The 14,395-nt window shown below is 44.7% G+C and overlaps 2 protein-coding genes across 9 annotated transcripts; one reads left to right on the top strand and one right to left on the bottom strand.

The window, feature by feature from the left end:
- The first annotated feature begins 793 nt into the window (after positions 1-793).
- Positions 794-10,676, top strand: LOC123426228 (Fanconi anemia group D2 protein). 8 transcript variants are annotated; one of them, XM_045110024.1, is made up of 30 exons: positions 801-1,774; positions 1,868-2,122; positions 2,209-2,421; positions 2,510-2,641; positions 3,350-3,479; positions 3,561-3,607; positions 3,679-3,780; positions 3,893-4,000; positions 4,538-4,680; positions 4,767-4,870; positions 4,974-5,055; positions 5,167-5,218; positions 5,287-5,367; positions 5,867-5,962; positions 6,042-6,145; positions 6,576-7,038; positions 7,119-7,154; positions 7,234-7,441; positions 7,591-7,724; positions 7,892-8,087; positions 8,179-8,411; positions 8,512-8,607; positions 8,698-8,793; positions 8,876-8,908; positions 9,045-9,167; positions 9,273-9,333; positions 9,447-9,502; positions 9,629-9,685; positions 9,798-9,968; positions 10,273-10,401. In XM_045110024.1, the coding sequence occupies exons 1-29, from the start codon at positions 833-835 to the stop codon at positions 9,963-9,965; spliced, it is 4,551 nt and encodes a 1,516-aa protein (XP_044965959.1). In that variant the 5' UTR covers positions 801-832; the 3' UTR covers positions 9,966-9,968; positions 10,273-10,401. The 8 variants fall into 8 exon arrangements, with proteins under 8 accessions (XP_044965960.1, XP_044965959.1, XP_044965958.1 ...); XM_045110019.1 differs by having other exon boundaries at positions 820-1,774; positions 9,798-9,918; positions 10,273-10,676; XM_045110021.1 differs by having other exon boundaries at positions 820-1,774; positions 4,776-4,870; positions 9,798-9,918; positions 10,273-10,676.
- A 344-nt stretch (positions 10,677-11,020) lies between these two features.
- Positions 11,021-11,486, bottom strand: LOC123426229. The gene has a single exon (XM_045110028.1). It carries the CDS (start codon positions 11,391-11,393, stop codon positions 11,151-11,153), a length of 243 nt encoding a protein of 80 aa, XP_044965963.1. The 5' UTR covers positions 11,394-11,486; the 3' UTR covers positions 11,021-11,150.
- Positions 11,487-14,395: the final 2,909 nt, after the last annotated feature.

Here is a 14,395-nt window from a genome sequence, read left to right on the forward strand (position 1 = left end):
GCTTTTGCCTCGTGGCGTGGGACAAGGTGTGCCGCCCCACTTGCCTCGGAGGTCTGGGTGCGAGGGACCTGCGCTTGCACGCAATCGCACTTTGCGTTAGATGGGAATGGCTAAAAGAACTGACCCTAGCAGGCCTTGGCAGGGGATTCCAATGACGGAGGATAAGGAGGCCAAACTGGTCTTCAATAGCATGGTCAAGATCACTCTCAGAAATGAAGAACAAATCCTTTTCTGGAAGGATAGATGGCTGCATGATTTCACGGTTGGCGAGATTGCACCTGACTTATGAAAGATGGTAGCCACCAGGACGCGCAACACAAAGGATTGTTCAGCAAGCGCTGACTAATAATGCTTGGACCGAGGATGCGGTTGGTGATATCAACTTCATGATGCACATTCAGATCACTAACTTATGCCTTGCAATCTCCACTGTTCCAATGAATGTAGGTGTGCCAGATCAATTTCATTGTCCTGCTGGGATGAGAGAAGTCTACACCGTAAAGGGCACTTACAACACTTACAACAGACTTTGCATGGGAAAGGAAAGAGCTGCATCAGCAGATTGCATTTGGAAGAGCTGGACATCCCTTCGCTGCAAAATCTTTGCGTGGTTCATGATGCAATACAAGCTTTGGACATGTGACAGGAGAGCCATACATGGATTACAGAAGAGCCAGACATGGATTACAGGATGAACCCTCCGCCTGCTTCTCCTACTTACACGACCAGGACAACGTTGATATCTTCTATCATTGTATTTACGCAAGAGAAGTCTGACACGGATGCTTCGATAACCCAAACCTTAATATCCCGTCACCCGCCCCTCCGCTCCATGTCACTCTGCTCCGGAGGAGCAGGAACTGTAGTTAAAAAAAGCGGAGCGAGGAAATTGGTGGATCCCGTGATTTCCGACGGTGGTGGGTTCCCGAACAGTCCCTTACTCAGGTTCTTGTTGCTAGGCTTCTATCTGTGGCGCGAAACTTTCATTCCCCCGAATCCCCCCAAAATCCCGAAGAAGATGGTGTTCCTCCAGCGCAGCAATGCGCGGAAGCGGCCACCGCCGGCGCCCACAGCACCCGGGCCGCCGCCGCCGCCGCCGCCGCCGCCATCAGCGACATCGTCTGCGCCCACCCCGGCCGAACCCTCCGTCGTCGACGCGGCGGCCGCGCTCCTTGCGGACGCCGGCTGCACGCTCCTCGTCCCGCCGCACCTGCCCCCTTCCCTCCCGTCCGCGCCCACCTTCGTACCCCGCCTCACCCGCGCACTTGCCGCGGACCCCGCGGCAGACCTCCCCGCGTGCCTACTCGTGGGGCTCGCCGCCTTCGCCGAGTACCCCGCGCGGCTGCGCCAGCTACTCCTGCCCACCTCCCCGCGCTCGCAGAGCCTGGCGCAGGTGCTCCTCTCCGTCCCCGCGCTCCAGCCCGGTCTCCTGGGGCTCCTCCTCGATAAGCTGCCCGAGCACTTCGACGACGACGCGCTCGATGGGGTGTCTCTGCAGGACGACGTGGGGAGGCTTATCGTTGCTCAGTTCCGCTGGCTTGATTTCCTTGTCGACGCCGACACCTTTGTCACCAAGCTTGTAGAGGTGCTCTCGGTAGCGCCACCCCGGCTCAAGAAGGAGATCATCGGGTCGATCCCGGAGATTGTCGGCGACCAGAGCCACGCTGCTGTGGTCTCCGCTCTGGAGAAGTTGCTGCAGGAGGACTCCCAAGTTGTGGTTGCTGTGCTCGACACTTTGTCAAACCTTAACCTCGATGCGCAGCTGCAGGAGCAGGTATTGTTGCAACGATTTTCTTTCTTCTTGTTTTGTGTATGATGATGAACATTGTGGCTTAACAGTTGTCTTGTTCTACGGGAATATTTTAAGGCGGTTACCGTTGCAATATCATGCATCCGGACGATTCATGCAGATCAGATGCCACACTTACTCAGGTTCTTGTTGCTGTCTGCCACACCAGTCAATGTTGGCAGGATTATATCGCAAATCCGCGAGCAACTGAAGTTTGTTGGTGTGGTGGATCCACGTGCTGCTCGGAGCAAGAAGCTGAAAGGGAAGGCATCAGCAACTAGCACTGATGGGGCAGTCCTTGATGCCTTGAGATCAGGCCTCCGGTTTAAGAATGTAGGTTATCTTAATCTACACCGTATCTTCAAATGCAGCACTACAAGTTGGGGTTTCAACTGGAATTTGCTTTGTTATTGATGCAGATGCTTTGTGAGGCCTTCTTAAAGGAGTTGAAATTAGTTGACCATGCAAGGGATCACAAAGTGATTGATGTTTGGCTCATCATGCTCATATATGCCAATGGGGGTGCCCTGCAGAAAAGTGCTAAGAAAATACTGAAGTCCAAGATCTTACAAGGATATATCCGGGAGACATTGTTTCACCAATGCATTCATGGAAATACTGAATTAGTAAAGGTCAGTTCTTCGGTATCTCGTAATGACTGTGAAGTGACCATGTATGTTTGCCTTACCATGCTGACTGAGACATAAAAACTTGCACTAGGACCATTTTATGTCATATCTCTCAGTGAGTGATTACCTCTTGGCTTGCAAGGAAGACAAGGCTAGAGGATTTGCTACCTATTTGTTCACGGCTTTGTTTGAAGAATTCAGTGATACTTTCTCCAGGCAAGAGGTACCTCTTTGTTGCCAACACTTGTGTTTGCTGTCGTCAATGTAGTGAAAATCAAGAACTTACTAACGTAGGCAAATTGAGTTAATATGCACTGTTGATTTTTGAAAAAAAAACCATTTCCCTATAATTCAGGATTTCAGGTAGGCTGTTTTCCGAATTTTGCTGCATATCACATATATTTACATTTTTTGGGTGAAATAAAACTTGATCAACTGCTCTATTGAATTCCTATGCATAAGTCCAGCTAATGAATATAAATCTTGGAAGGGCTGTTTAGAAATTCTGATTCTGATACTGCTACCTATTTTGTATAGTTTTGCTGTTTTCAATCAGCTGGCTTGCATTTGAGAACTACTACTTAACTAATTCATGAAGTAATCTGTGCAATTGTCGTCGTAGTTGCCATAGCATCACTGTTGTGCCAACGAAACATCTGAGTGATAAGGTTGTGTGGTGTCACTCATCAGATTAGCTGCAGTAGTACCATTTGAGGTGATGATGGGGCAGCTATTGGCTTGTAGCTGGAATTTTCTATGTTTATCTGAAAACTATAAGGCTTAGGCAGACTATCATCCTTCTGTTGGGAGATCCATCCAATTAAACTTTCTTGGCGCATATACCAGTTTCTCTTATGTTTCATACCCAGTTTTCTGTCCTTTGTATATTTTATCTGTTCTTTGTGTGGTAATGCCCTACCATTTTGTGCAGCTCGTAGGCTCATTGATAACTCATATAGGTTCTGGGGTCAGCTATGAAGTTTCTTCTGCTTTGGATATTATGATTTCTTTGACATCCAACAACTCTGAGGAACTCATCCCTATAGCTTCACATATAACTGGTATTGTTATTTGTCAAGTCTTATGTATTTAGTGCTTGCTACCGAGGAATAATTTGAATTACATTGACTTTTACTACATAGGTATTTTAGATTATCTGGAGAGTTTTCATGAAGATAATCTTCGAAAGGTTTGTGAAATATTTTTTAATTTGTTTCTCCTATTTTTTCCCATCATAAACATCAGTTATGAAAAAAGTAGGTTTACGAGATATTCTGTCAATTGGCACTGGCTGCTGGCTTCAATACTAGTTCAGGTGGCTCTTCTGTTGCTAATGAACTTCTTATGGTAGTGAGAAAGCAGGTATGATTGCATTTATGACTAGGGTATCACTTCCATTTATCTTTCATCCAAGAAGGCTTTTTAGGGTTTATGGTTTTCAATTATTTTTTCCGTGTCTGCTTGCACTTTGTAGGTTAGCAATCCAGATATGAAGTATAAGAGAATGGGAATAATTGGGGCTTTAAGGATAGTTTCAACTATTGCAGATGCAAATGCTGCTGTGAACTGCTCATCATCTCAGGTTTGCTTGATCATGATGAAATTCAAGATAAATGTTGCTTTCGTGTTAAAACAACCATGCCGAATGATTCTATCATTTTCTGACCTCTTGGGTATATAAAAATGCATTACATCTGTATATGAATGCTAGCATTTACAGGAGCATCTGTAACATCGCCTATTTATCTTTAAAATTAGCCAAAAACTTGTAATGTCCTGTGCTGGTTCATTCGAAAGTGATACTTATACGCTATGAATCATAGCATTTCAGACAATTAAGAATTTCCTACTAATAATTAAAGAAACACTCTGTTAGTTGGATGCTTAAAAAATAACATGAGCAGTGGACAAAGTAGTACCGTGGTTTTATACAAGTGAAGCAAGCCTCAGCATTAAGAACACACACCTAAATTGTATACCTAACCTGGTGCTGGATTCCCTTTTTGTCTCAAGCTGTGCTTCTTGCATCTAAAATATCTGAGATCACGGCAGCTACCTTTTCTGTGTTCATGAAATACTGGTGTTGCTTTGTTAGTTGTAAATTTATTTTATCTGGCAGCAACCAAATTGCGAGGAGGCCCTGGGACTGCTAAATATGACTGTTAACTCCTGCAAATTTGTGACGTTGCCCTTAATTCTTCTCTACGATGAATTATCTGCTTTATTTGAGAGCAGTGTTCTTCATTCTGCAATTATTGAGTGGTAAGCATAAAATGGTTGCTACTGCATGTGGAAAAAAGGAGATGATCCATGTTTCTTCATGTAAGATAGCTCATGTCACTAACTAGCCTTTTCAGGGTTGTAGAACATGTTGCAGAATTTGATACCCTTTTTCTTGCTGATCTTGAGGATGGCCAGCTATCAGAAAAATATCTCTGTGAGAGCATTGAAGGTTAGCAAAATGCTTTGACAGTTACTGCCTAGCCATGGATTTGTACATTTCTACTTGACATATGATGAAAGTACAAGTGTAATTGGCAACACATTGGTTTCAGGGGAATTATGGATGAACTTGGATGGAAATATCTCCCCAGTATGCGTAAACATTTTGCCACTAGTGTCCACCTCGCAACAAAGGTACAATTCTAGCTGTTAAGTCCTTAATGGTCATTATTTCGTTGGTTACTAACTAGTCTGAATATGACCTATATTGGTCTACTTTAATACTGTTACGTATGCTCATACCAGGTCTCAAGCCTGCTTGCAGATACTTCCTTCCCAATTTTCACTTCTAACTACCGTAAGTGCCATAGCCTTGTAATCCAGCATGTCTTAATGGTCAAACTAATTTTCTTGTTTATATCGAAGATTGAACGTTCAGGAAATGAAGGCTCACTTGGTGGAATAAATGCACTCCTTGGCTGTCCTTTGCATCTTCCTTCTACCAAGGTTATACCACTCAGTCTGCTCTCTAGAAACTTGAAGCAATACCCGTAACTTGTTAATTATGCAGGAACACCATTCTTTCAAGTCTTAGTTTTGTTGCATTATATATCTCATTAAATATTATTCTGCAACCTGCCTTTGCCCAACCAGAACACACACAGAATGATGCCAGAGATAAATTGCAAGTTTCTCTTGAACTGGCCTACATGTAATCAACAATACTATAATAGTTTCTCATAATAAATGGTAAATCACAAATTCCGGGTTCATATAATCAATTTCCACCATTCATATAAAAAATATCAATCTGCAGATATCAAGGGTTTAAAGTTGTTTTGAAAAGCATAACAATTGCAAATATATTACTCTTATATCATTAGTGCAAATGTGTCTCTACTTCTGTAATATAGATAACTTCCAAAATTATTTTTTATACTATCAGAGAGATGTCCTTTGGTGACTGAAAAGTAATTAATCTTGGTTTGGATTTGAGAACCGACAGAACCTGGATGAATCTAGATGGGGACTCTTGTCAGAACTGGAGAAAAAAACAGTGTGTCACTCACTGTACTTTGCGATAAACTGGATTAGGGAATTGGTATGTTTTGAATCTTCTCGTTTTACTGACTGAACGCTTGAAATTATATGATATCTGAAACTGGTGGCATCATTGGCAGCTTAATGCTTTCAGCACACAAGTTGCGGTCAGAGTTGATAATGTGTCACATAGAGTAAGGGATGAGACTGCAGTTAAACTTTTGAAGCGTCTGAGAAATCTAATGTGAGTGTATTGCTTGAACAGTGATGAGAGTACCATATTACACTTGGATAGATACTGCATGCTACTTGTACTGTATTCATCATCATTTATCAAATAACCAACCTTTCACCAAGTACTATTAATGGGGGATTGGATGGTGAATTTTTGTACTCTTTCAATAAAAATTCTGATTCAAGCATGTCAGGTGTGTTTTTTCATCTTTGCTAGGTAAAAAATATGGTAAGTGTGAACTGAAACATTTTATTACAGTTTACTATCTCTGAATCTTGTCATGAGCTGCTTGCATTAGATGTTAGAGAGCTTAATAACGAAAAAGGAACATATGTATGAGTTAAGATATGTCTAGGATTTTCATGTCTAATGCACCCTTCATAATATTATGACATGATTGCCAAATGCACCTGACTTCTTTTGTTTTAAAAAATTGCAGATTACTCGAGATTTTGTTAAACACCCTTCTTAAAATTTATCCTCTATCTCTACCTGAGCTGCGATATCTTGGGAATTATTCTGGGTCAACTAGCACCGGCAAGTTCAACATTGGGAAGAAAATGGAGGAAGACAACATGGAGGGCCCATCTTCCAACAAAAGACAAAAGGGCTGCAAGGACAAAGCAGCTTCAGATAAATTGAATTCTGATGAGAAGCTCAAGCAATCTACGATAGTGGATGCTTTCAAAAGAGCAGGTGTAACGATCACCCAAGAAACAAAGAAAGCTTCTTCACGACCATTGCCAAGTGGAATGACGTCGAAGGATGTTGAAAGCGATGCTAATAATCTTGGTGAGCTTGGGCATATAGATTTGATGGCAGCACCAGTTCAGCTGGATATGCAAAGATTTAAATTCAGAACACTCCATGTGACTTGTTTATCCTTATTAAAGTATTCAGAGGTATGCATTCGTCCAGTTTGACTTAATTCTTTGATTCTTTCAAAGTTTTATTATCAAGTTCTCATTTATTTATTTTACAGTTTCAAGATTCAACTTATCCATATCATGAATCTGAGGTACCTGATTTCAACCACATAATATATAGCTACCAAAGTATGGTGTCATTATTGAGGTCTTTCTGTTTTCGTTATTCAGCTGCCTTTATATCTCTATCTTCTGCGTGATCTAAACAACAAACTAGATCATGTAAACCCATCAAGCAAGCCATTCTTTAATAATTCTCAAGCAAAATCCACTCGCGCTCATTGCCAAAAGAGCGCAGAAGATCTTCTTAGCAAAATCCAGCCACTATTCTCGAGTCTACGGAAGCATCTAGATGGATCAGTTTCAATGATGAAAGACAGTAAGCTTCGATTATCCTTTTCTGCTTCTATTTCCTTCTATCTTGAATGGTAGGATTTTTTTATAATACCACAATGCATTGTACTGTTGTACCCCTCCTTTCCTTTGCTTTGATCAATAACACAATGGGGCACTACTATTGTTATGTAGGATCAGATAGAAGCCCAGACAATTGGAGTTCACATTCGGATTCAGCAGGAAACCCGCACATTCCATATGTGATAGTCTCCAAGTCTTCAATAGCCACTTCCCTATTTAAGGAGGTTCTTAGCTGCTACAGGAAGGTTGTAGCATGGATATCTTTTTCTTACTTCTGATACTCCCTCTGTCCCAAAATAACTCAACTTTGTACTAGCTCTAGTAGAAACTTGTATTAAGCTTAAGACACTTATTTTGGGACGGAGGGAGTATTAAAGATGACACAAATTGTAGCATTAACATAATATGACAGCTTTTGCAGTTACTTGGCACTCCAGATCTATTGAATCAAGCAAATATGTCAGCTCTGAAGGAGCTACTACAGACTTTCCAGCCAACTGAAAATTTCGATGATGATCTTTCTGAGTTTCGTCCACCTCTGGTTCCTAGTAATGTTGATTATCTGTACTGTGGGGCATTAAAAATGTTTGAGGCTATTATGGATGCAGGTAATCAGCGGTTGCAATCTGTGCCAACTGCCAAAAGTGATAGAAGATTATGTGACCTTTTTCCTAATCTCAATACCATGTCTTACTGCAGTGTGTTTATTCTCACACATTTTGGCCTCTGACGTGCTAATTACCATGCAATCTATTTTAAATTCCATTATTGTGCTGTTGGAAAAATCTGGGGAATCAAATGGGAAGAATATGCACGTAGGATGCTCCAAAGAGGTTATTCCCTTTGTAAAGAAGCATCTTGGGTTATCAGCTCATAAGCTGCTAACTTCTGATTTCCCTAATGAAGATACTGAAAATGGATGGCAGAGTAAAGTAAGCTAAAAAACTTTTTAACATATAAATGCGCAACGCCTATAAGCATCAATGACTAATTCCTAAGAGGCTAACAAGTTCCTTGTTTGTTGCTTGTCAGGGTGATCTTATACCAAGGATATTACAAATATACCTCAGGAATAGTGAGTCGACTTCAGTTCTGCTTGATGAGCTGGCTCGCTCGGTGTTGCCTCAGGTGGTCCATCTCGACTTGTTGGGTCATGCAATCAGAGTCCATACCAATTGGATTGTTGTTCATTTTTAGAATTTTATTCCATCACTGAAGGTAACTCCGCTCAAAAGTAGAAGTACCGCGCAAGAACTGACGCATGGTTTTCCAACATTGTGTTCTTCCACTTTCCACTCATGGTACCGTGTGCTGGTAAGTATCTGATGTCCAGAGCATTTTTCAAATATGCGATGTTTATTTGTCTTCTCTTGTATTTTTTGGGTTACAAATGCAGCATGAGGAGAACATTGGGAATTTGAACAAGATGGTAAGTTGTTTAACTACGCATTCTACACTTAGTTGCTAATATTTAATCTACTGTCAGCACTATGTTGTATTTGTTGTCCCTAAACATATTAAAAAGTATCCCTTAATGTTTGAGCAATTTCTTCCCTGTTCTCCAGATCAAGCAAGCCTTGAAGACTAGATCACAATCAGGAGTAGCAGTGGAAAACGTTGTGGATGAAATTCTTAAATCAGTAAATGTGTTTGTTTCTCTGACAAATACATGTAAGATTCACGAGAAGGTAAGTTACAATGAAGTCACCCGTGTTGAGGTGGAAATGGTGTACTGTGATGTATGAGACTGCTGGTTGAAAATGTTGCATCTCACATCGAATCACAAAATATAGGTTGCTATGCATGCAATGGCAGTTAAATATGGGGGACGATTCATTGATGCATTTCTTAAAGGCGAGAACTTGTGAACTGATAAGCTTTCATATACTTTCACTAGGTATATTCTTATTGTTGCCTTAAGAGTGAGAACATGGTTAGTTTAGCACTCCTTTTTATTTTTGCTGCAGCTTTCAACTTTCTAGAGACGCAGTTTGGGCAACATGGTGACAATATAGTTCACATGGTAAATAACTGTAAATATTACTATTTGTTATTTACTTCTTTTAGCACCACTCAGTAGCTGCCTTGTGTCCTGCCAAATTAGAGTGGCTGTTTACTGTCAGTACTGACGAGTAAAACTTATATGCAGATAAAAGAAGTTCAGAAAGCAACAAGAACAATCCAAACTATATGTGCAGAGGCAAAGGTACAATTGATAACCTTTTAATTGTCACCGGGCACAATCAATAATATATCCATGACGTTCATACCATAAATTATGTGTTCCATGCTTAGAACAGCATTTTGATCTTGCTTAGGGTTACAAGCGAACAATGATCACGAGCAAGATACCTGCCACAAAGAGATCCATGGAGCGGTTTCTCTTTCAAGTGAAGGCCCTCCTGGAACACTGCTCTAATGTGGAGCGTTGCTGGATTGGTAAACACTGCTATCTGATTTGCAATTTCTTCACAACTATGCTATGATTGGTAAACACTGCTATCTGATTTGCAATTTCTTCACAACTATGCCTATAGCTATACACAGACCGCAGTTAGCTACTCCCTCCGTTCCTAAATATAAGTTTTTTTTTAGAGATTTCATTAGGAGACTAGATACAGAGCAAAATGAGTGAATATACACTCTAAATTATGTCACTCATTAGGAGACTAGATACACTCTTATATTAGTTTACGCAGGAAGTAGTTACTAGTACAATACTAGTATCAGCCATATCTCATTTGGATCTACGATTTTCAGCAATGCCAACTACTTTTCTCCATTCTGTGATAGGTAATCTGAAACACAAGGACTTGCATGGGCATGTGGTAAGCTCTCAGGTGTACGGCAACGTGGATGACAAATCAAATGATGTAGAACAAGAAGAGATGGAGACTGATCCTGAAACTCCAGCCGAAGAAAATGACAAGATGGTGGATGATGATGTGACAGAAAACGAGGCAACACCGTTGGAGGATTGACCTCACCCACGGTGCCAATCTCCAAACGTCTCCAGTGTAATCATATATCTTGTCCACCGATTTTACTCTTGACATGTATGTACAGTAGTACCCTTTCCGTAAATTAATATAAGAGCGTTTAGATCACTCCATAAACTAATATAAGAACGTTTAGATCACTAAAGTAGTGATTTAAACACTCTTATATTAGTTTGCGGAGGGAGTACATTCAATGCACACCGCAACATACTGAAATGCCAATTCAGAAATGTAGATCAGGGTATCAATCTGTTTCGCATAGGAAGTTGAACTCTCAATCAGGAATTCAGGATCGCAAATAAATACAGGCCATTCTATATACAGATCACCACCATATCTCATTTCGTAACATGTTACTCCCTCCGTTTCTATATGTATGTCTTTTAAGAGATTTCACTAAAAGTCTATATACGAAGCAAAATAAGTGAATCTACGTTCTAAAGTATGTTTATGTACATTCGTATATAGTTCATTAATGAAACTTCTAAAAGACTTATATTTAGAAACGGAGGGAGTATAACATAAAGCAAGCTCTTGTCACATAATAATAACCAAAGCCAAAAGAACCAAACATGCAAACTCATAGTCATAGATAGATAAACATGGCTGAAGTAAGGATGAAAGGGAAGCCTAGCACTGGTGCACTGACGACGTTGGGAGCTAAGAAACACATCAGATGGCCTTGGCTGGCGCGGCGGCGGAGGCGGAGAGGTCGGCGACGGCGAGTAGCGGCTCGCTAGTGGGTGGCGCGTTGGAGTTGGCTGCGGGGGAGTCGTCAGGATCGTAGTTGGGGTCGAGGGCACGGTCCATGGCGCGGCGGCCGGTCTCGAGGCAGGGCTTGCAGGCCATCTCGATGGTGATCCAGCCCAGCACCACCGCCGCGATCGCGATCACAGCGGTCACCACAGCCCCCATCGGATCAGGCCCCCCTTGTGCGACTCGCTGGCCAAACGCGGATCTGGAGTTTGAAGATGACTGACCAAGCAAGGAATGGTATATTACCACGAAAACAATTCCTTATTTATCTTAAATTTCGTTTCCTTATTTAACGCTGGAAAAAAAGTTCTCCGCTATTTAAGAACGAGTTTAAATTTTATGCCCTTTATAACACTTTTGTCCATTTTAAACATAAATAACACCTGAAAAGACCATTTTGCTCCTCATGTAGTATGTGTATGTGCGGGATAATAATTGATATAACGTGAGTGCGGGGCAATAGCATACACATGCAGCGACAATAGCACACACGCAGCAACACATCAATATACACACACAACTGACACACACGTAACACCATACATGCACGCGTGCATATACGCACACAACACACATGCATCACACACACGTAACAACACGCACAACAGCAGCAACACACGCATACAAACGCAGCAGACACACATGTAACAACACACATGACAAACAGCACACACAAATGCAGCAGCACACACACACGTGCGCGCATACTAATGGGGGGATAAGTCGGGTAGGCTCACCAAGCCTATTCCTTCATGTTTCGACATAGAGTGGGGCGAAAGCCTCCTCACACGCCGGCTCCTCCTGGCTGGCTGCGTGGCCCGCGCCTGCTAGGAGCGTTGCCGTCTACTCTTTGACCGGATGGCTAGCCGCCAGCCGACTCGGGAGCACCCGTTGCATCAACCCCTATGATGTGACGGAGGCCTTCGATTAAAGGCGAAAGTACATCAGCTCGAGTACGATGGAGTGGAATACGCGTGGCTACAGTGGTGGCGGTTGTACCGCTGACCGACGCCGGCTGTGACCCGTCAACCGTGTACAGTGCCCGCAAGCCACCACCTGCTTCATTACTTGGTCCGGCATGGCTACAGTGGAGGCGGCCGTACCGCTGGCCGGCGTCGGATCCCGCAAGACGAAGACCACCGTACCCCTCGTGCCCCGCGTGAGGAGCACGCACCAATCCCATAGGCCAGCCGACGGGTCCCAGAGCCTGATGGCACCTCGTGGCCGACGAGCCCCGCGAGCGACAAGACTAATCAGTGGCGGGCCCTCTGACTAGCCGGAGAGGCTGCCAGTTGGGCCCCCCTTGTAGTACCTTACACCCATATTGTAGGCCGGGGGGTTCGTCTATAAAACCCCCTGGCCCTCCTCCATGCAGAGGGTCGGTCATTCTTATGCGCGCACACACACACTCACACATGATAGGTAGACTGCGAGCCGGCTACTCCATCTTCCTCCTCCGTCGAACAACTCAAGAAGCACATTGTAGTTCCATTGGTTCATCAACCACTCCGGCGGAGGGCCCCGAGCTGGGTACATAGTGCGTCTTGCATCGCTAGTTACCAATCCCGTTCCCGGAGCCCGCTGGTGTTCTTTCGGTCCCAACCACTCTCGATAAGCCTACCATGGCATCTGTCGTGAGTAAACGATGACACTCGGCGCCCACCTTGGGGCCGTCCGTGGCGCCAGTCGGAGTTACGCTCCGGGTGAGACCCCTCGCCAACCCCACCGGACGCCTCGCGTCCGGACTGGTCAACACGCCCGTGGAGCCTGCCCTCGCGGAGGCTTCCGCGATATTGATCGTCAGCTCCACCTGCCCCGTAGGTTTCGCCGCCGAGCCTATCGGCGAGACGCGCTGCGACGACATCGTTCCTAACGTCGATCACCTTTGCGTCTTCTTCGACAACATGCGCCTTGATGATGAACCTCGCCACCCTGGCTGGGACGTCGACGCCCTCTGCGCGTTCTTCAGCAAGCTCAGTCTCGAGGATACGCCTGCGTCCGACGAGTACCCTAGCGACGTACTCGACTACAGCGACCCACCAGCGTTCGCGGGATCTTTTGCCCCGTGCGCCGCCGCCGTCTCCTTCGACCTCATGGAGGTGATGGTCACTGGCTCCAGCACTAGCTCAGGTCGTGCCAAGGCCACGATGGAGGCGGCCTCGCTCCGTGCGGGTCCTTTCGACCCACTTCACGCCACCCTCGCATGGCTGAGCACGCCCATCGTGTCGGCTGCCAATCCGGCATCGACTAGGGCTGAGCTGGAGGAGGCTCGCAAACAACTGTTTGTAGAGGGCTCCGCCCTCGCAGCCGCCAAGCGCCGGATGGAGGCCGCGCAGCGCGAGTACAACTCCGCTTACGACTTCACTCCGGCCCTCGGCGGACCCAACCGACGTGGAGATGTTTGTGGTCGCGATCAGGTTGTTGCCGACATCCTAGGCGGCAAGCTGCGTGTCTACGACACCCGTGCGGCCAACATGTGGGCCGCCCAGGTGGCTGTTGAGGAGATGTTCGCCTTGGAGGGCGAGGAGCGAGAACGGTAGGAAAAGCACGTTAATGACCTTCTCGCAGCCGCCAACGAACAACAGAGTCGCCTCGACCCGGACCACGCTTTCTCTGAATCCCCTGGTTTCGACTACGAGGGTTACCAAGTGCCCGACGGCCGTTAGCAGGCTCAGCACTCTTCGTCCCCTCATGGCTCCGACCGAAAGGCCGAGGGAAGTCGCGGACGGCGCTCCCAGCGCCGGAGCGAACATCCGTCTAGAGATGATGGCGGGTCGGTCCGCGAGGTCCCCCAGCCTGCACGGCAAGAGAAGGCCCGCACGCTGATACGTCTCCAACGTATCTATAATTTTTGATTGTTCCATGCTATTATATTATCTGTTTTGGATGTTTTATATGCATTAATATGCTGTTTTATATTATTTTTGGGACTAACCTATTAATCTAGAGCCTACTGCCAGTTTCTGTTTTTTCCACGCTTTTGAGTATTGCAAATAAGGAATATTAAACAGGGTTCAAACGGAACAAAATCTCCGGAATGATTTTTCTTGGACCAGAAGAAACACAGAAGACTTGGAGTAGGGGGCAGGGCACCTGTCGGGAGGCCACAAGCCTGTAGGGCGCGCCCTAGGGGGGGGGCGCCCCCTGGCTTGTGGGTCTCA

The sequence above is a fragment of the Hordeum vulgare genome, chromosome 2H (assembly GCF_904849725.1).
Source record: "Hordeum vulgare subsp. vulgare chromosome 2H, MorexV3_pseudomolecules_assembly, whole genome shotgun sequence".
Lineage (NCBI taxonomy): Eukaryota > Viridiplantae > Streptophyta > Magnoliopsida > Poales > Poaceae > Hordeum > Hordeum vulgare.

Coding starts and splice junctions, on each gene's coding strand:
- LOC123426228 (XM_045110019.1), top strand. CDS start 833: ATGTCACTCTGCTCCGGAGGAGCAGGAACTGTAGTTAAAAAAAGCGGA. Junction 7,442..7,590: donor AGTTTCAATGATGAAAGACA/GTAAGCTTCGAT, acceptor ATTGTTATGTAG/GATCAGATAGAAGCCCAGAC. Junction 8,088..8,178: donor TGAGGCTATTATGGATGCAG/GTAATCAGCGGT, acceptor GTCTTACTGCAG/TGTGTTTATTCTCACACATT.
- LOC123426229 (XM_045110028.1), bottom strand. CDS start 11,393: ATGGGGGCTGTGGTGACCGCTGTGATCGCGATCGCGGCGGTGGTGCTG.